The sequence below is a fragment of the Lissotriton vulgaris genome, unplaced genomic scaffold, assembly GCF_964263255.1.
Source record: "Lissotriton vulgaris unplaced genomic scaffold, aLisVul1.2 SCAFFOLD_2237, whole genome shotgun sequence".
Lineage (NCBI taxonomy): Eukaryota > Metazoa > Chordata > Amphibia > Caudata > Salamandridae > Lissotriton > Lissotriton vulgaris.
In genome coordinates, this window is record NW_028247956.1 from 292,174 (window position 1) to 314,500 (window position 22,327).

The 22,327-nt window shown below is 45.8% G+C and overlaps 1 protein-coding gene and 1 long non-coding RNA gene across 2 annotated transcripts in view; both read right to left on the reverse strand.

Annotated features, from left to right (window-relative positions):
- Positions 1-8,078, reverse strand: part of LOC147664966 (uncharacterized) — a 46,703-nt gene extending 38,625 nt beyond the window's left edge. Inside the window, exon 1 of the mRNA XM_086949854.1 lies at positions 6,587-8,078. Coding sequence (XP_086805980.1) covers positions 6,587-8,078 — 1,492 coding nt within the window. The remainder of the gene's footprint in view (positions 1-6,586) is intronic.
- Positions 8,079-9,179: 1,101 nt separating this feature from the next.
- LOC147664967 (uncharacterized) overlaps positions 9,180-22,327 on the reverse strand; it is a 102,972-nt gene continuing 89,824 nt past the window's right edge. The window contains exon 3 of the long non-coding RNA XR_015305075.1: positions 9,180-9,270. This is a non-coding gene — a long non-coding RNA (uncharacterized LOC147664967). The remainder of the gene's footprint in view (positions 9,271-22,327) is intronic.

The following is a 22,327-nucleotide window of genomic DNA, read 5'->3' on the forward strand; positions in this document are numbered from 1 at the left end:
AATTAAAAACAGATTAAAACCTGGTCATGAAAACGATTGCACATGATATCACAAATATATTATAACAGGACAGACAACACAAAAAACATATACATTTGTAATCAAACATTTGCTAATTTGAAGGAATCAATAGAATACTTTTATTATCTGCAATCTTTTCCACATATAATACTTTGTTCTCTCCCCCATTTCCCCTTTTATTTCCAACTGTGTAAAAAAACATAAACCACCACAAAACCTCCTGTCCTCCCTCCATGAAACCACACATAAAACCACAACCACACACACACGCACATGCACACACACACACACACACACACACACACCTGAAGGTCCTAGCACTCTCAGGTACCGAAATATGACCCCAAAAACTTTTATGGCACCTGGACTCTAGGCGCTAGACTCTTTATGGCTGGCATTACCACTAATGTTATCTTGGGGACAAGAGCTCGGGTCACCTTGGGGAGTGCTCTCATTGGCTCATTAGCTACAGTGTTTACACGGGCCCTTTCATGGTCCTGTCAATGGATCAGACATGCCAATCAAAACTGATATAATGTGTCAATCCTGCTGTGGTGTGTCTGGCCTTCGGCTTCAGTGATTCTGGCTTTGGGTGCGAGCAACAAAGCAGGTTGAAGCCCCCATGCTGACTTTTTTTTGCACATAATTCGAAAATTTGTCGCTTTGACTTTCTTCAGCGCGGAATTCGCATAGAGCAGTCATTAGAAGGACGTTCCCTCATTTTGCAGCCCTTTCTCTCCTTCCTCCTTTTCTCTGCCGCTGACCTCCCTCCCTCGTGATCGTTCCTTCCCCCATCGCCCCTCAGTAGCTCCCAGAGTCCCGATCCCAACTTACTGCCCTGCCCGGGGCTTCCCAAGAGCACTTAACACCTCCCCACTTTCATGGAGAAGACAAAAAGAGGAGTCGAAGAGCGAAAGGAGAAAGAGAGAGCCGATTGGGCCTTATACTCTACATGGAGCCCAGTCACGCTTCTTAAATTGATGGCACTTTGCATGGAACAACAGGTTTTTGTGCTATTCCATCTTCATTTGGCTCCTAGCCTTGAGGAATTTGCTGTTTGGCACCACGTGATGTAAAGACCTTCAGGCTGCCCTCATATTACCCTGTGGTGGGTAGAGTGGCACTGGAGGAAGGTGAGTTAGTAATGTATGCCCAGACTCCAGCTCTGCCTGCCAAAGTTTCCTAGCACTATGTTTTGTAATTCCATAATCCTCGCACCAGATAAAGAGCTTAGTTAACCAAAGGGCCCTCTAAAGTGGGCCTAAATCTTTCCACCCGGCCATTAGAGTAATTTCCCAGCGAGTAACACCTTAGTATTTCGTGAACTTTGCAAATTCTTCACCATTGATTGGAGAGCTGTTATCTGTTTTGGGTAAATTAGGACTACCCTAGGCTATTGGGCTCTGGGCTTGGTAATAATGCGTCAGCAGTAGATGACACCTAACCCACCAGTGGGAGCCGGAAATACTCGTCAATGAACATTACCAGAGACACATGTATTTAAGTGGTGTCTCTGCACCTTTTTTCATAAAACGCAGAGAAATCTGGACCAGTATATCACAGGACTTTATTTAAACCCGATCTACTTCAGAATATATGCAAACATTTCACCTTTGATATCAAGTAAGTAGTGCGACAACTATAGATAAACAAAGAGTAAACAATGTAAAAACAGTAGAATATTACATTATGTTGATTACTTTCTTGTTCCGGCTAATAGTAATATTTAGCACTGATTAGGCTGCCATTGCGAGAGATGCAGTGCTTCTAGCCACAGCATGGCCAGTCACCAGTGACACATGAAGTAACATGAGATGGTATAGCACCCAAGATAATATGCTGCATGGCTAAATACTTAAAAGGTCCCAAAGGCGAGACCTATTGGCTATGCCAATGCTTGTTACTCTTGCAAGGACTGCCTTAGATAGATAGGATAGGCATGATGCAAACTGGGAGGGGCACCATGTTACCTCCACTCTTTGCAAGTGGGACTTCAAATATATGGATCCAGCCCAAAAGGTTCTGAGTTTTATCATATGTACTATCTCCTCAGAAGTGTACTGAGCCCCAGACTGACCGGTGCCTTAAAGCATCAAGCGTACACTGTAGTTACCAGACAGTTCAAGAGCTCTAGAACCAGCGGAATCTACCCTCCAAGACTCTACACAAGAACAAAAAGGAGTTAGAACAGACGAGCCCTTTTCCATGCCACCCTAACCTGGAGCACTGCCACCTACCCCACCCACCACACCAACCCTAAAAACCATAGCACCTTTCCCCAAAACACTGCTGTCCTAAGTTCCCACAAAACACTGGCCCTTTCCACTTGCCCTAAAACTACCCCCACATTGCTACCTACCCTCAAAACAACGCACAGCTACCCTGTCTGCTTCTGCCATAACACTGCCCTCTATCCTGCTACACACCCCCAACAAACTGACCCCCACGTTATCACTGTCCCTAGTGCCAAACACCAACCTCTACCCTCACTACTGTATCTTGACCCCCAAACCACTGGTGAGGAGCAGCTGCATGAAAAGGGGAGAGTGGGAGCCACCAAAGGGCCTGGTGCCAGCGGGCTCAACCTGTGTTTTTTAAGCAGTGGACGGGGCACTGGTGTTTTTTTGTGGGCCGACCTAAAGTAAAATATTTTACAGACCTGAGGTAAAATATTGCCCCTCTGGGACCGCCACGTGCCCTGTGGCCCCCTTGGGCCTGCCCATGGACAGCGTGTGCCCGCATTAAAATCTTGCCTTGCTCCTGGTCCCTCTGTGGGAGGCGGACCCCTGCATTAATATACTGGCCCTCCAGGGGCCACCATATACCCTGTGGGCCCAATGTAACCATTTTATGCCACCCTAGGCGAGGTACTGGAAGCACAGGCAAGCTGTAGGACTGGAAAAGACCGATGCACAATGCAGCAACAGGCCAGGATAACCGACCTGATCTTTCAGTGCCTTGGTTTTTGATGTGCAGTCGGTTCTCTCCTCTGGCTGTAGAAGAGTCTGTGCTGCAGCCAGGAAGGTGAGGAGTAAATATACAAAGAACCCCTCACCTGCCTGCTGCGCAGACCCCTCCTTTTAGTTGCGAGCGCTGAACCAATACAACAAGGAGATCACATTCACTGGCATTTTTGTAAAAAGCGCAGGCTTCTAACAAAACTGGTGATTTAATGATGTATTTTTCCATATCAGTAAACCCTAGAGGATCTGAATGGTATGCTCTCCAATATAATCATGCCCTGTGGGATACAGTGGCCTAAACTCTGCCGGTGTATGTAACAAAAGCTATTCAGGATGGATGTGTTGCTGCAAAGTTTGGGATTCGTTGTGGCTCGACACTGTAGACTGCTTGGGTCAGTCGATAGGCACAACTGTGGCACTTCGGTGCAGCGCCTGGATTAAGTCTATGGACTTCTCTACAGATATCCAAGCACTGTTAATGGACATGCCATGGGATGGCTCTCCCCTCATTAGCAATCAAAAAAGACTCGACCCAGACAGAAAGCAGAGCCATAGCACATTCCTTCGGTCCGTCCGCTTCTACTAGACAACTTCATAACAAATGTTGTCCCCTCTCTGGATAGGGAAGGATTTTTCAATACTGCCAACGCCAGACCCCGCTGCAAACCCAAGATGTCTTCCAGTTCTTTCATGGCCATGGCACACAAAGACACTGGGGACAACATGCCACTGAGTCACCTTCTGCTACAGCTGACGCAGCTGCAATGCATCTTTCTTGTGTACATTCTGACACCAAGTAACCCTGTTGTGGCCAGGATCCAACATTTCCTACAGCAACAGAGATTGTGTCAGTGGCAGACCCCTCTCCTTAATCTACCCAGACTTAACAGTGGAGACAAATGTATCCCTTCTGGGTTGGGGAGGCCATATGGGAGAGAAGGATATTAGGGAACCCTCGTCACAGTCAGAGGCGAGACTCTATATCTATCTGTTGGAGTTACAAGCATTTTGACTGGTGCTGAAGGCCTTCTTGCCAACCAACAGAGGAGGGCTGGTGCAGCTTCTCACGGACAACACAGTCAATTATGAGGGCCTCATCAGGACTTGAACTTGTTTGACAGCGAGCAGAGCATTCACTGGCTGCAGGTGTTTGGTCAGGCGAACCGGCGCTGGAACTGCCTAGTTGAATTTGACTTCCTACTGAGTACGCTGGCCTGTGAAACAGAAGATTCCTTGCTAAGGTGCACAGGATACAGTGTGATAAGTATACGGGCGAGGCAGCGATGTACTGTCCTGATTAGACCATTTAATTAACTAAAACAGCCAAAACATCGACTATTCAGGGACTGTTTCACATGAACTATGTCTCCTGAGAATCAGCTTTGCTTAACTTGTATTGTACAAAATTAATTCACAGTCCTGTTTCTGTGTATAATATGTGGATCTGATTGGTTCATCATCCTAACACTTTCAGCTTGAGCACTGTGCTGACATCACTCAGAAATGTATATATACATTTGTTGGTGAGAATACAATTTGAATTTTTAGAAATGGAAAAGGACTCATCTGAATTTCTATTCATTTAAAAAAGGCAAATTAACCTCTATACAAGGCCTGCCTATGTGATAAATTCCTGAGAGATAATGAACCCACAAACCCCTGAGTTTGTTCACAATAAGAATGGTTAGAGCTCATATGCAGCTCTGCTCCTCACTCTGGAGCAGAAAGACGTTGACACTGATCTGCGCGATGTCTACTACCGACGTGCAGCAATACTGCTTTAAAGTTTCAGAATCCAGTCTGGAGCCTGGGGAATATTCCCTAGGTGAGGAACTAGCAGATAAAGGAGTATCCACCAGAAACTGTGTTACCAAAGGTAAGTAACTTGTTTATTACGTTTTACTGCAGCTGTATCTTATCAAGAAAATTCTGTATTCAATAATGTTCACAAAGTGTACAAAACACTGCACCCAAAATATATATTTCAGTCACATGCTAACAAGGGTGAGAAGAAACCTTTCAGGTCTAGTACATTTTAGACATTCATATTGTGAATTTTGTGGCAATTAGTTGATTTTCTCTGAGTCGAGTAGTGACCTTGAGAGTTTTGTAACTTTCAGATACTAAAACTGCTGATTTTTGCCAATTTGTTGACTATTTTCAATCCCACAAATTTCTTTGGAGGTCAGCAGCCTAAGTTATACTGCAAGATTTTATTGATAAATCCTATTGCAACTCCAATTTTTGCTCTTTCATGTAAAGTCAGGTTGCATTAGAAGGGTTTCTGCATCTCAGAATTTGGGTTCCTCTTCACCTGTTGTGGATGCATTTTTCATGTTTAGCGAGACTGACTTTCTTTTATGACTAAACCTTTTCTTGCATTCAGAGCACTTATAAGGCGTTAGTACAGTGTGGGTTCTCTCATGTCGAATTGGATTGTATTTGTGACTAAACCTTTTTTGACATTCAACACCCTAAGGCTTTTCCCCCGTGTGAGTACACTCATGTCGAATGAAAAGCACTTTGTAACCAAAGATTTGCTTGCATTACAAGCACTCATAAAGTGTTTCCCCAGTATTGGATCTCTCATGACATGTAACACTGTCTTTCAGATAAAAGCTTTTCTGGCATAAGGAGTTTCTCCAGTGTGGAGTTTCTCATGTCGAGTGAGAGAGTTTTTCTCTGAAGGTTTTCTGGCATTCAGAGCACTCATATGGTTTATTTCCCAGTGTGGAGTCTCTCATGGTTAGCGAGGCTATGCCTATCAAAGAGACATTTCTGGCATTCAGTGCACTGGTAAAGTTTTTTTCCTGTGTGTGTTTGCTCATGTAGTGTGAGACTCCGTTTGAAATTGAAACTTTTATGGCATTTAGAGCACTGAAAATTATTTTGGACGGTATGCGTTTGCTTATGGCGCATGTTTAGTTTATTTAGTTTAGTTTATTTAGTTTGTATAGCGCAAACAGCTACCCAACAAAGGGTTTCCCGGCGCTTGTGATTCAGAGGAGGAAGTTTGGACAACTGACTAGATGTTAAACAGCCAAGTTTTAATGGCTTTTCTGAAACTGATATGATTGACCTCTGAGCGCAAAGCCTGTGGCATAGAGTTCCACAGGGAGGGGCCAAGGTAGGCAAAGGATCTACCTCCCATACGTGATAGTCTTATTTGAGGCACAGCAAATTTGTTTGCTGTTGCGGATCTCAGCGTCCTGGATGGGCGGTAGTGTTGTACCAGATTTAACAGGTATTTAGGGGCTTTATTTGCTGAGATTTTATGCATAAAGCATAGTGATTTAAATTTGATTCTGTTCTCAATTTTCAACCAGTGTAATTCTCGTATGAGTTTGGTAGTAGGTGCATGGATGGGAATTTTACCTAGCAATCTAGCCGCAGCATTTTGTACGGTTTGTAGTTTGCGGACAGTGGCTTTTTTGGCTCCCAAATATAGTATATTGGCATAATCCAATCTGGATGTTATGAGGGCATTAATGACAGTTCTTTTGGTGTGATCTGGTAGCATCCAGCAGATTTTCTTTAGCCACTTCAGAATGACAAAGCAGGTGGCTGATGTTTTGATGGCCTGCTGGTGTAACACTCTCTACCTCTGAAACGTTTCTGGCATACAGAGCACTGATAAGGTTTTTCCTCAGTGTGGATTCTTAAATGTTCAGTGAGATAAGATTTACGGCTGAAACTTTTTGGGCATTCAGAGCACTGATAACGGTTTTCCCCAGTGTGGGTTCTTGTATGTATAGTAAGTCTTCTTTTGTCACTGAAACATTTCTGGCATTCAGAGCACAGATAAGGTTTTGCTACAGAGTGGATTGTTGCATGTCGAGAAAGACTCTGACTATTAGAAAATCTTTTTTGGCATTCAGGGCACTGATAAGGTTTTTCCCCAGTGTGTGCTCTTGTATGCTGAGCGAGAGTGCCTTTGTCTCTGAAATATTTCTGACATTCAGAGCACTGATAAGGTTTTTCCACAGAGTGGATAATTGTATGATGGGAAAGATTATTTTTGTTAGAAAACCTTTGCTGGCATTCAGAGCACTCAAAGGGTTTTTCCCCACTGTGGATTGTTAAATGCTGAGTGAGACTGTTTTTTTCACTGAAACATTTCTGGCATTCAGAGCACTGATAAGGTTTTTCCCCAGTGTGGATTCTTAAATGCCGAGTGAGACTGCTTTTAACATTGAAACATTTCTGGCATTCAGAGCACTGATTAGGTTTTTCCAAAAAGTGGGTTATTGCATGTAGAGAAAGACTTGGTTTGTTACGAAAAGGTTGCTGGCATTCAGAGCACTGATAAGGTTTTTCCCCAGTGTGGAATCTCACATGTTCAGTTAGAACTGCTTTACGGTTGAAACTTTTTGGGCATTCAGAGCACTGATAAGGTTTTTCCCCAGTGTGGGTTCTTGTATGTTCAGTGAGTCTGCTTTTGTAACCGAAACATTTCTGGCATTCAGAGCACTGAAAAGGTTTTTCTCCAGTGTGGGTTCTTGTATGCCGAGTTAGACTGTTTTTGTCAATGAAACCTTTCTGGCATTCCGTGCACTGATAAGGTTTTTCCCCAGAGTGGGTTCTTGTATGCCTAGTGAGAGTGCTTTGGCCACTGAAATATTTCTGGCATTCAGAGCACTGATAACGTTTTTTCTTAGAGTGGGTTCTTGTATGCTGAGTGAGACTGCTTTTGTCTATGAAATATTTCTGGTATTCAGAGCACTCATAAGGTTTTTCCACAGAGTGGGTTATTGCATGTCGAGAAAGACTTGATTTGTTACAAAATCTTTGCTGGCATTCAGAACACTGATAAGGTTTTTCCCCGGTGTGGATTCTCACATGTTCAGTGAGATGTGATTTACGGCAGAAACTTTTTTGGCATTCAGAACACTGATAGAGTTTATCCCCAGTGTGCAATCTCACATGTTCAGTGACATGAGATTTATGGCTGAATCTTTTTTCCCCAGCTTGGGTTATTTTGCATTGTGTAAGGCTGGTTTGAACACTGAATTTGTTCTCATAGTCCGTGTTTTTATAAGATTTATTTCTAGAGCTAATGTCACCAAGTTTGTTTTTCTTTTGCTTATATGCCATATTAAGAGTGAAGACAATTCTACAGTCTGACTTGTTTAGATAATGGTCAGCATTAATCTCTAAAAGAAATCATGAGCAATCTTCTTAAAACTTGAATTGAGCAAAATATATCTGGAAGCTGCCCTCTAACACCTGTTGAAAGGTTTCTCGCAGATAATGGTCTTCACGTTATGGCCTCTCCGGCAGCAACTTATTTTGTTACTGAAATTTTTCTCATATTCATTTATATAGGTTCTTAGCAAAGCAGTGATAAGGTGTTAGTTGGATATTTAAATATTAAATGTTAAGTTCCTTTTTGCACTGACGTAATGGGAGTAACTAAAGACGTTAGTACGTGCACAGTACTATTGTGGATCACCAGTTGCAGAACATCAGTTCCTTTTAAACTTCTTATACATGGAGCAAAGTTTGTAGTTTTGATGACAGGGATTCACCTTAGATATAGTGCCCCGGTGTTCCATTAATCCGTTTTTATATTTAACAGTTTTACATATACAGCTGCTTAACAGATAATGTTGGGGTGAATTACGCAGAATGCATCAGAGAACAGTTAACAATAAAAAGGAAACATTTATTTGAGATGGTCATGGACATAACGAAGTGGTGTATCTTTAAGGGTATTGCAAAAGTGAAGCGAGTGGTTTGAGGTGTTGTACCCAGAGGCAGATAGTCTCTAAGTTGTCACTGGTTAAAAACGGTTGTTGAGCAAGAGTGATTTTTAATCTCTGGGCCTTTGGCTGTCGAATGTGTCGGCGTCGAAGTCTTCTTTCAAAGTCTTTTCTTTGATGGTATGGAGAAGAAACCTTTTGCAATAACTTGCTTTTATGCAGTGTGTGCTTCCTCTTTGGAATTAGATGAGGTTTTAGATTAACGTTTATTCTGTCATGCTGAGGCAATTTGTCTTTCAGATAATATTTCAGATGAGGATGATGAAGTGACTAGTCTTTATGACATTATTTCTGATGCTGTGTGCACAGATATGGTTTTGCTCTGGGTTAATGAAATGCAAAATTAGAGACTTAACTTACAGGTATAGTGCTTTCCTCAGCTCCCACGTCAACACCACGCCTAGATTTTGGAAATTGTTTAAACTTAGAATACTGGATGTCCGTCAGTTTTTCAAAATAATACTCCTTTTGGCACTGACATTTGGTTGCGTATCGCTAAACCTTGCTCTCTTAGTTTCAATCACCTGTAGATTTAAAATTCAACAGTTAATAGATGTAAATTTCCAAAAACATGATTTACCAGTCAAATCAATGCAGAATTTTGAAAATGTTGAGATGTATTTCTGACACAGCAGAATGAAAGAACTGTAACCTGAGAGCTCTCGGATGAAAGAGTGAGAATTTGTAGAATTTTCAAAATTTTAATAGGCTCACATAACTAACATGTACCCTATCGAGTTGTAATGAGAATCCCAGAGGCAGATATTTAAGTCATATCGGCTGGCACAAAACTGATCTATTTAAAAAAAATAACTATTCATTCATTTGTAATGTAGACTTCTGGGATGAAAATGTCCCCTCCATTGACAACAGGCATTTTCCCCTGCAGAGTTGCCAACTGCATTTATCTGGTATCCTACATTTTTGGCCTCTGCTTCATGCTAATCTCTTGTGTGTTGCGAGCCCGATGCCTTGACCTATCCCTCAACTAAGTCAAGTGCAAAGAAATGAAAGGGTACTTTCATGTATTAATTTCATTCCAGCTGATTATCAGTTGTTAGCTTTTTCTGCACCTGGATTTTACCAGGTGTAGAAAACCATGACACTATTTTTCCAGATGGAAATATTTGAAGGAAAAGCTGCATAAAACTTTGTCTGCAACAGTAGCTGCCAAGACTTATGCTGTTTTTTTACTAACTGGGAGAACACACAATGCTTTGCCCTGTTAGAAAATGTTTCCCCTTCCCTCCCCTACATCTGCTGCCACCGCCCTCCAACCAAACACATTTCTATATCTGCCACCTGATGAAACAGGTGGATAATAATAGCAGGGGAAAACCCCATGAAATGGCGAATTGCATGTGGTTTGACGACCAGAAAAATCTGCTCCTCGCGGCAGTTCCCCATTCCATGCCATCAACCTTGCAACTGTACGTTACTGGGCAAATCTATCACGAAGTAACAGAAAATAATTACATGCGATTTTTCTGCCACCCCAGTACTGTGCAACTTGTAACAAGGGACTATCAATCAATCAATACTTGTAAAGCACGCTACTTACCCGTGAGGGTCTCAAGGCGCTGGGGGTGGGGGGGTGTCGCTACTGCTCGAAGAGCCAGGTCTTGAGGAGTTTTCTGAAGGAGAGTAGGTCTTGGGTCTGCCGTAGGTGGGCAGGGAGGGTGTTCCAGGTCTTGGCGGAGAGGTAGGAGAAGGATCTGCCACCGGAGGTCGTTCGTTGGATGCGGGGGACAGCGGCGAGGGCAAGGCTGGCGGAGCAGAGCTGACGGGTGGGGGTGTGCAAGCTGAGTCTGTTGTTCAGGTAGGCTGGTCCGGTGTTGTGGAGTGCTTTGTGTACGTGGGTGAGGAGCTTGAAGGTGATCCTCTTGTCGAGGGGGAGCCAGTGTAGGGCTCTTAGGTGGGGGTGATATGGTTGCGGCGGGGGGGCGTTTTGGATGCGATCTAGTCATCGAAGGTGTTTGGCTGGGATTCCTGCGTAGAGTGCATTGCCGTAGTCCAGTCTGCTGCTGAGGAGGGCCTGTGTCACCGTTCTTCTTGTTTCATTCGGGATACACTTGTAGATCCTGCGAAGCATGCAGAGGGTGTTGTAGCAGGAGGAGGAGATGGCGTTGACCTGTTTAGACATGGAAAGGGAGGATTTGAGGATGAATCCTAGGTTGCGTGCATGGTGGGTGGGTGTTGGTGCTGTCCCCAGTGTGGTCGCCACCAGGAGTCGTCACAGGCTGAGGGGGTGGGTCAGAGGACGAGTACCTCAATCTTGTCCGAGTTTAGCTTCAGACGGCTGTTCCTCATCCAGTCGGCGATGGCCTTCATTCCCTCGTGGAGGTTGGTTTTGGCGGTGTGCGGGTCCTTGGTGAGCGAGAGGATGAGCTGGGTGTCATCGGCGTATGAGATGATGTTGAGGTCGTGTTGGCGGGCCACTTGTGCAAGGGGGGCCATGCAGACGTTGAACAGCGTCAGGCTGAGGGATGAGCCCTGGGGGATGCCGCAGATGATGTCGGTGGCTTCGGATCAGAAGGGCGGGAGGCGTACGCTCTGGGTTCTGCCGGAGAGGAAGGACGTGGTCCAGTCAAGGGCCTTCTCTTGGATTCCAGCTTCTAGGAGGCATGTCTTTAGAGTGCGATGGCAGACCATGTCGAAGGCGGCTGACAGGACCAGGAGGATGAGGGCTGATGTTTCGCCGTTGTCGAGTTGGCGCCTGATGTCGTCAGTGGCGGCGATGAGGGCTGTCTCAGTGCTGGGGTTTCGTCTGAACCCGGACTGGGACGGGTCCAAGATGTTGTTGTCTTCCAGGTGGCGGGCCAGTTGCATGTTGACGATTTTCTCGATGACCTTCGCCGGGAACGGGAGCAGGGAGATGGGCTGGAAGTTCTTGAGGTCCTTGGGGTCCGCCTTGGGCTTCTTGAGTAGGGCGTTGATTTCCGCGTGCTTCCAGCTTTCCGGGAATGTCGCTGTTTCTAAGGAGATGTTGATGATCTTCTGTAGTTGGGGTGCGTTGGCAGTGTCTGCTTTGTTGAATACATGGTGGGGGCACGGGTCTGACGGAGATCCTGAGTGGATGGAGTTCATGATCTTGCGTGTCTCGTTGTCGTTGACATTGGACCAGGAGGTCAGGCGGTTGGCGCAGGTGGTGTTCACCGGTGAGGTGGGGTCTGGTGTAGTTGGGGCGGTCGTGGTGTTGAAGCGGTCATGGATGTCAGCGATCTTGCGGTGGAAGAAGATAGCTAGTGAGCCACACAGTTCTTGTGAGGGCGGTATGTCGTTGGCACTGGGGTTGGAGAGTTCCTTTACGATGCTGAAGAGCTCTTTGCTGTTGTGTGCGTTGTTATCCAGGCGGTCTTTGAAGGAGGATCTCTTTGCGTGCGGAGCGGGTGTTGAGGAGTATGCAGCGGAGGTGGTTGGGTCCAATCCTTGGAGGTTTGGTGGCTCTGACGCAGGAGAAAGGTCAGTGAGTCATTTTCGGGGTGGCCTGGAAGCAGGTGTGGTTTTGGCCGGCGTTGAGTGCATGAAGGGTGCTGGCGTCGTAGTGGAGTCTGGTGTTGTGGCGTTCATGGGGTCCAGGGGTTCTGGCGCTGGGCGCGGTCCAGGCATGGACGGGCACAGACGTGCTTGCCTTCGGCGTGTCAGCGGTGCGCCCGCTGCACACACCCGCTGCAGGACCCGCTGCGCGGCCTCCATAAAAGGGGGAGAGGGAGGGAGGAGCAGCTGGGAGGTAGGAGCGGGGTGGCCAATAGGGAGGCAGGGGGGCGGGGCCACAGGGACACAGCGGCGGGAGGAGTGGGAACTGCGGGAAAACGGCGAGATAGGGCAGCAGAATCAGGGAAAACGTCGAGAGAAGGCAGGCAGCAGAATCAGGCAATGGAACAGCTGGCAGCCGTGTAGTGGCGTGGGGAGCAACCTGCCTGCGAGCAGGGACAGAGGTCGCTCCTTCACCACCGCGTGGCCTCCATAAGAGGTCTTGGACCAGTTCTGTGACCTGGAGGGTCACACCAAGTGTGCCTATATCTAAGACAGAGAACTGGCATGGGTTTAACGGATAGAGCGGTGGTGGCAATGCACCCTGTTGTAAGGATCAATAGTCTGATGAGATAATTTCATCAAGATAATTGGATGGTGTCATACTGACCCACTCATGTAAAGCTCTGTTTCTATGTCCCTGTCCAGGTTTTGCGCTAACATCTCAAGTGCGTGTTAAGCATGTTGGTGTGTGTAGCCTGTGTGGTGCATACACAGAATGTGAGAGTGTGCCAGAGTAAACTACCTCTCCTGTCTGCCAGTTGTGTATACAAGTGGAACCATCGATCCCTCTTTTATGCCCCAGTTAAAAATTCTCTGTTACCAAGGAATAAAGTGTTCTGCAAAGCACTCATGTGCTTGCTTGCCACCAGGGCTGGTGCCTGCTTGACAGTCTATCCATGTTGAAGTGACATCACCTGCAGGCTGAATTAATTGCCGGTACCGGCCCTGTAGAGCCTAGAAGCCTGCCTGCCTGCCTGTCAGGTAAGAGAAGAGATTTTGACTATCCAACAGGAGGTCGAGGCTATCCTGGATGAAGCAAGGTCTTGCGCATGCATAGCAGCTGTAGGGGGCCAGAGGAAGCCAACTCCTGGAAATCTATCCAGCAGGACTGTCACGTGGCCGGTGGGGACATTATCAACATCACTAAGTTAGCATGAGCCCTTCAGCCATGATTCAGCTTTGCACACGTTACTAGATGCTTTTATTTTGCAACAACTCTGTCCGTGCCTTTCACTTTGGGAACTGTTCGCTGTTTTTGTTCTCAGACTGTTCCTGGAGTTTAGTTCGAACATTGTGAGCACGGTCGATAAACAATGCCCCTTTATGTTCTGTGTTGGCCAGGCCCTAGCACTTAGACACAGCATACCAATGCAGCTGGTGGGAGACTAGAATTTTGATATTACGGGAAGCACACATGGGAAACACAAACTTGGAGCGGGAACTTTCCAGGGAGAAGAGCAATGCTGTTCCTATGATGTAGATCTACCATCTAGGCACTAAGGTATGGGGTCTACTAACAAAGGCCAGAGATCTTCTGTTATATAATAATACCAATTCCTAGCAAGGGGAGGGAGGTTAGGCTGAACTGTCTTCTCTCTATTGTCTTTTCATTATGACATCTCCATTCATGATATATGGCCTTGATGCTATGCTGATAATATTTGTATTATGCATTTTTCTGCTTGTTGTGGTACATATACTGCATTATAGAGCACAATAGTTAAAATCAATATTCTAAATTATTTCGTGTCTCTGTCAGACTTTAATATGGACAAAAACAAGAGTGCGAGGGAAAGGGTTTTGTCTCGTTACCACTATTCCTGAGAGTCAGGTGTGTTGTTTCCTGGGGTGTCTAATCATTTGCTTCTCTGTGACTGTGTAGGAGAGCAAGTGAGACACTATAGCTAGTCGGTCCTGGGCCCGTGGGCACTAAGGTGGTGAGAGGGCTTAACCCCCACACACCGAGGTCCCATAATCCTGCGCATAGTTCTGTGTATGTGCAGAATCCCATCAAAATGGCGCCTCCAACGTTTGGTCTGGTTCTTATTCACAAGGCACCCGAATAGCGCTTGTGCTTGTCCATAATACCCTCTCACCGTTTACGAAGACGTCCGTGGTGTGCGGGTTTCACCTCCTATAATAGGTTTTTCAAGCTTGAAGTTTAAAAGGTTTTGTCGTCCTCATCGGAACCCAGTTTTGCGCTACCGTTTATCTGGTTGCTTCTATACTGTTTTAGTAATGGCAGTAGCTATTGCAGAACATAACCAGGTGCCGGTCACAGCACATTTGACTCAGCATGGAGTCCCTACTCCAGGGGAGTCCCTACTGCAGGGGATTTTATATTTGTTGCTGAGGCGAATGCGGCATACCGTTTTGAAGTTTTTTTACTCTTGGGTGACATTCCGGCAGTAGAAGATGATAATTTATTTATTACATGAATATACACGAGCTGCGATTCCGCAATAGTACCGCCCTTATCACTTACTTGTAGTTCCATTGCCATATGGTTTAATGGCACCCTTCCTCACCCTGTTACTGTGGTCCGTTTAGGCCCTTTATCGGTAGACAGGGCCGCTTTGCCCGTTTGGTGGGCTTTACACCACATCCAAATCACCTTGGTGTTACACATGCAGAGCTCAGGCAATTACACTTATCTCTGATTCATATACACAGATATGTTATACAATATATGTCTCGTGATTTATAAGTGGCCCCGGCAGGAGCTGCTCCAGAACCACTAGGGCATGGTGGTATTATAGTCATTTGCCCGTCATGGTTAATTCTGTGATTGGCAAGTGTCCTCAGACTAGGGATGATTTACTGTTTTGGTTAGCGGAAACAATTTGAGCAACTTGAGGCTGTTTTTCCACACACTACTCCTGTTGAGAAACACAGGATCTTGACTATAAGTTTACTGAAAGGTATAGCTCCAGATTTAATGGATTGCACCACCTGGGGGACAATGTTTGCTGCAGTTTATTCGCTGTACTTTGGCACCCCCTCCACGACAGTTTTACCGACCGTTCTAAAGAAGGTTCAAGATGAGCATGGACTGGGTCAGCCCTGGAATTAGGGATGAGATTAGGGGGTATGTTCCCTGTAGTCTCTGATATGATTCTTGCCAAATTCAAAAGTGAGGCAGTTAGCTTACAAGTACGTCAACGCCTGTCGGCTATGGCTGTCAGACTCCACACTGCAGGATCCGGCTGATGCACATAAAACTCCACCTCCCGATCTCACCAACACACTGGCTAAAAAACACAGTGGGTTCGAGCGATAGGGCGAGGGAAAAAACAGGAGACCAAGGAAGGGAAAGGAAGGGGGCTGCTGGGAAGGGATAGCTGAAAGACAAGAAGACAAAACAATGCACAGGTTAGTACTGTTACTTCAAATCCCTGTCTCTCTGCTTCTTTTAGTACTATTTGAAAAGGGTTCACCTTTCTAGAACCAATGCTCTCTTCCACCGCCCTGTATATCCTGGTTGTGAATAGCCTCCTCCCTGTACAATGATGAGTTTGTCTGCACAGGTTTCCCCTCCTTGTTTAGAAAGAGTCTTTAAAGAAACGTGTATCCTCCACCAAATACGTGTATTCAAAACCAAAACAAAGTTATGCTCTTCCAAATAGTATTTTAGTGTCGCCCATAAATGCAAGGTTCTCTTTTAGGAACACGGCAAGACGTAGCCTCCTACTACTGTCCTCCGCTTCCTTCCAATTATCAACAAATGTCTTCAAATAAATATCACCGTTCTCCCCAACACGGCAAGATGTAGGCCTTCCCACTGTCTTCCGCTTGGTTAAATGAACGCCTAAGACACTAGTGCCGTACTTCGTAGCGGCAATGCGCGGAGGGTTCCCCACTGCACTCCGCTCTCCGGCGAGAACACTCACAGGATATAAATCAACAATGTCAGTTCTGTGACACTCGGTTTTCCTTTCAGGAGCGTCACTGTTTACATCACCGCAGCGCGTTTAACATCACGCGCTGCGAGATTACTTACTGTACCCAAGGCGCTTCTTCTTTCCTTGCCGCGCGTCTTCTGAGAGAAGGCTCCCAGTCCGCTGACGAGCGGCCAGATCAACCAGCGTGTGCTCAAAACAAAGATACGGGAAACTCCTTCCCCGCCGAAACTGGCAGACCACGGAACCCTCGGCAATTAGCGCGTTCCGAAAGCACTCGCGCTGGAGCCAGCAAAATACTCGAACAAAGCTTCTCAAACACAGTCCCAAGAGAAGCCAGGAAACTAAAGTCTGGATAGCCACACAAGCACCGTAGATTACAAAATTACTAACAGGAAGCAATGGGTCCACCTGACTTTTATAGGACCCCGCCCCCTGTATAGGCATTGTGGGATTTGAAGTTCTTAGACTTTAGGTAGGCGCCTTGTTAGATCCTGACAATGGCTAACGTAAACAAGCAACAGAAGTTGGCGCCTATTATTGTGGATGTGTATAAATTATTGGCCCACAATAGTTTGGGAGTTCGACCTTATACACAGCCTCTTCAAAATAAGCCTCCTCTGAGAAGGAGGGCCGTCCGGTCTTTCCCAAAAAGGCTTGGAATAAAAATCAGTGGCAACATACAACAGAAGCAAGGATCACGTGTTGGTTCACGTCAAGTGTGGGTTCCTAGCTGCCTACAACTTCTGAGCGTGGATATGATTTGCGTGACCGCTCTACTATTAAACCACCTGAGAGGTTTCAGGTTTCTGATCCTGGTTCTCCTCGTTCCTTTCAGGAAACATCGGATCCACAATTTGGTGGCGGAGAGCGACAAGATCACAGACAAGGCTACACCATGCCACAGCAACGTGATCCGCAGTGCCACTTTGACATAAAAACCAAACAAGAGGGACAACTTCCGTATCGAGCCCCATTGTCTCAGACGGTGAGAACCCTGCTTCTCGATTGGGCATGGGTGGTAACACTCCTAGACAGAGCGGCGGAAGTTACCATGGTGGGGGAGGCACTCCACCAACGTCTGGAGGTGAAAGCAACTGGCACGTGAATAACAGTGGAAACGGCAGACACACGAGTTTCACCCCCTGATAGGCTTTATGAGATAGGCCTTGTGGTACTGTAATTCCGGAACCTGCTACCCCCCGGTACCGAGATCCCATACTCGTGTCATAAAATGTCCTCGTACCATGACGAATTTGGTATCGGCGAACCGGTAATGATTAGGACATCATTCCTATGCATTTGCGCCACGATCAAGTGATGCTGACACCCTTAAATTATGGTTTCCGTCCGAACCCTCGGACGCCATTTTGTGAGCGGCATCCATCTTAGGGTTTGCCCTCATATAAGTCAATTGATTAAAGACGTGTTTAATCTGGAAGGACATGTCCACCTTAGCTGACTTCCCCGTGACCTGGCCAAAGCTGACTCCACTGCCTCCAGCCAGACATGTTGGGGCAGCTCCTCACCCAGTGGCCGAGTAAGATAGCATCAAGGCACAACATGTCATAAACCATTCACCACCTACAGAACATGTTTTCCGTACACATACACCTGTCCACGTTTCTTGTTTATAGCCAGTTTTATGACTAGGAGGTGCCCGACTTTATTGGTGTTTCATCGATATCTGATGGGAGTTCTGAGCCCGACTGGGTAATCCATCACAAACTGGACATCTAAAAATATGCGCTGACCAGCATGACTTCGCTCTTTGTATTGTTTAGAAAATATGTGTATGACCATACCATAAACTAAGGTATTCTTGCCTAAAGCTGTAAATTGTGTATATAAGGAGAAGGCTGGTTCTGTAAAAACGAACAGTCTCCTGAGAACTTACGGCCCGTGCTGTCGTACTTCTAGGACTCATGTTACTTGGTTGCAACCAATAAACCTTGATCTTTGACTTCAACTAGAAGACTCTGTGTTTCTGTAGTCCAGAACAGGGAGAACCTAGAGGTCTTCGGGTGTTGTACCCCCTGGCACCACCGGGTCCTAAAAACCTGGCACCTCAGTTGGCGCCCAACTCGAGGCGATATCAAGCGGCGACGGTCAAGCCAGATGTTCGTGAGGAGCTTCGTGTGAAAATTCCGGAGGACGGCCAGCCACTTCAGCGACCCCTGCATGTCGACGTGGTTCCGAAGGTCTTTGCTGCGAGGTTCCCCGCGTCCCGACGGCTACGAAGGACTGCTGCCCTGACTATCGCCCTGTTTTGGACCCAGTGATCCTTGGTAGAGCGGAATGATAGACAAGTCTTCTAGTGACGTCACCGATCTTCAATACTCAGTTAAGTATAAGTGGAGCGTCTCCCAGTCCTTAGTTTTGTTCTTAGTTTTTGGTATCCTTGAGATACGCCTTGATTTGGTACTTGCAAGCCCCAAAGCCGAAGGACTCGTGTATTCACGAGAAATATCGTATTCGATAATCCTTTGAAGTTTGAAGCTAGACTAGTGAGCAAAAATGCCTGGTCTTAGCAGACTTGGAAACTTGTTTTGTCTTAGTTGTAGTAAGGACTCCCGATTAGAGGATTTGTGTCTGGTTCCTCCGATTGGAACTCCAACATATGAGTTATATATAAAGCACGGAGTAGGTCCTATCACGTATAATAAAGTATGGATAAAATACACCCGAAAGGATGGTGTTTTAAAATGGCCCCAATATGGTAGTTTTGACTCAGAAATATTAGACAACCTCGAGGTCAAATTGTTCAAGAAGAAAGCCCGGCCGGCGATGTTTGACTCTTTTTGCTTATGGCGCAAAGAAGCCAAACAGAAAGAAATAAAATTAGCAAAGAAAAATAAAAAAGGTATATCAATGATACAAGCCGCAATTGCATACAGGGATAATGAGATAGAGCAAGAGAGTGAACAAATGTTTAGGAGCAAGAAACTAGCAGTAGATAAATGCTACCCGATGTTACCACATGAGGGACAAGGTCCAAAGGGAACATCCGATAAAGATCCATTAATGTCCCATTTATTGAACTCACCACCCCCATATACATCAAGTATTGTTGGTCCGCCGAGGCCCTTTGTTATACCACGCCCTGGTGCACGCAATACAGCTCCCACACAAACGCCAGCTCCTCTTCAGCTGGTTCCTACTTCTCCGGCGCAGCCTTTCCAAGGGCCGCCGCCTTTGCTACATACTCCATCTACTTCTATGACTTTGCCTACTGCTCCAACTGTTCACTATGATACTACGTCTGCTACTGCATCAACTTCCTCTGCTATTGCCTCGACTTCTTCTTTACATCAGCCTGTCTTTTCTGGCGCATCTGCCTCTCCACAAGCTTCTCCTTCCGTTCGACAGAGAGTGACAAGTACTGTCACTGGTCTGTTTTCACCTTTCTTTGGGTCGCCTAAAACGACCCCTAAAACAGAACGTAGACAGTTGCGTAGTCAACTGCCCTATTACGAGGAAAGAGTAAGGCTGAATGAGTTAGCACGCAAATGGATTACTGACACTGTTAAATATGATATTCAGTCCGTTATGGACGTTTTCAGTCAATGGGATGCACCGACTCAAAGATATGTATTTGAAGAAATGTGTGTATACCTTTGCGAAGATTTAGAGACGAACGATCCCAAACGCAAAATGAATGAGTTGTTCCGAATGCGTAATATGTTTTATAAGGGTATGATTGTAGGTTCCGATGTTGAAAAAGCCATAGATCTATTGTTATCCTATAGGAGTAAGGGAAACGTCTCTGGATCATTGTACGAAGAAGATGTGGCAGATAGGAAAAGGGTACGACAATACCCAATGAGAGAGGTTCCTCCGGTATGGAGGGAAGGTGATGCGAATGCACAACCACCCGTTCCGCCGCATTTCCAGCGTGTATGGGTACATGTCCCCTGGAAAAGATCTGAGGTGTTAGCACTAAAACAGACACTACCTGATCCACGTAAAAATCCACCCGGATATTACAAGGAATTATCACAGACTGCCAGCTCATGTATAATGAATTTGGCCGATATAGACATGTTATTTGGGAACGTTGTTCCGCATCCTTTATGGAGTAAAATTCGTCATGTAGATCACGACCAAGAACTAGGTGACTCTTGGGCTAATATTACTGCTACAGATGCTAGACAAGTTGGTGGTGCTAAACCCGAACCTTTAACAGCAGAACTTTCCAGTAGGATTATTACGTACATGAAGACGTTAATGCCTGAATTGCGCGTAAATTGGGACAAACTGTCCGCATGCAAGCAGAAGAAAGACAAGAATGTGTCTGACTTCTTCTCAAGATTCGAGGAGACTTTCACCGACCATAGTGGTCAAGACATGGCTACCGAAGGTGGTCAAAGGTTGTTCGTAGATAAATTTGTACATAACTTGCTTCCTGAACTGTGCAATAAACTGAAAGATTCAGAGAGTGCTTGGGCTGTTTCCACGTCAGCACAGATTCTAGCCACAGCCCAGTACTATGAAAATAGGCGCAAGGACGAGCTAGATAAAAGCAGACAAAAAGACTAAAGACTTAAAGACTAAAGCCCTTCTCCAGCAAGCGTATCCGCCTCGCACTGCTAGTCAGCCCGATTATCAACAGCCACAGCAGTATTCGAGGAATTCGCAAGGGAACGAGTTTTCCCATCAGCGTTCTCCGTATGGCCCGAATCAATGTGCCTATTGCAAAGAGGAGGGTCATTTCAAAAGCACTTGTGCAGCTCTTGCGCGATGCTTAAATGGTGTTTCCGGCACAAGAGGTAGAGGTGTTCAACAGGCTCCTAGAGGTAGGGGCCGTGGAAATTTCTCCCAGAACACCACTTCTTTCCCGCCTCAAAACTCCATGAACAGCTTCGACCAACAGAATAACGCGTGTTCACGATCAGCTAAGTACTATGCAGATGACTATTACGCCGAAAACGAGAATGAGGGTGGTAATCGCTAGGACGGCCATGGACAGAGAGAAGGAGTTGTTTCAGTTCCAGTAGATCAGAATGGACCTTATGTCGAGGTGATCACATCAGGAGTGTCAGAGCCATTTCTGCTGGATACTGGTGCTACGAAAAGTTCGAATATGCACTCAAAACTTCCTGGCGCACCTCTGTCTGGCGAAATGAACGTCTCAGTAGGTTTCTCTGGCGCCCCTGTTAGAAACCCGATCTCCAATCCTATGCCCCTTTCTGTTGGCCCATGCGAATTAGAAGCACCCCTCATTCTTACAACAGGTTGTGGCGAAAATTTGTTAGGCTTAGATTTGCTGAAGAGACTATATGCAACTTTGTACTGTTCTCCTTCGGGAGTACAACTTACGCTTGGTAAGAGAGTGATTTCACGAATGTATTTATCCAAAGACAGAATCCCGACTGAGTTGTCATCCCTTCCTGATGAACTTTGGGCGAATGGTTCAAACGATGTGGGTCATTTAGAGATAGCACCATATGTCATAACATTGAAAGCTAATGTTAGGTTACCACGCATTCCCCAATATAAAATATCTAGCGAATGTGAAAAGGCTTTGTTAGCGATCATCCATGATCTGATTGCGAAAGATGTAATTGAAGAAACAACAGGCAACATTTGTAACAGTCCTGTTTTGCCTGTCTTAAAGCGTACCGATCCTTCACAGCCCCCTGTGTACCGATTTGTGATCGATCTAAGGGAAGTGAATAAGATCGTTGTACCGCAGTTTCCTGTCGTCCCCGACATTACTGCCTTATTGACAATGATTCCAGCTTCAGCCAATTGGTTTTCGGTGATTGGTCTGAAGAACACTTTCTTCAGCATCCCGCTTGCCGAGGAGAGCAGGGATATCTTCGGCTTCAATTTAGGAGGACGAAGCTTCCGCTTTAAACGCGCTCCTCAGGGCTACTGCGAGAGTCCATCAATATTCAGTCAGGCTCTGAAAATACAACTCGATACAATTATTCTACCTGGTGGCGCGACCCTGATCCAGTATGTAGACGATCTACTGATCGCTGCAGATACTGAAGAGATTTGCAGGAAAGCCACATTGTCATTGTTACGTCATTTATGTGACATGAAGCACAAAGTCTCGCTTTCCAAATTACAATTCTGTCGACAAGAAGTAACCTACTTAGGTCACATCTTATCGAAGGAGGGAAGGAGACTGACCCCA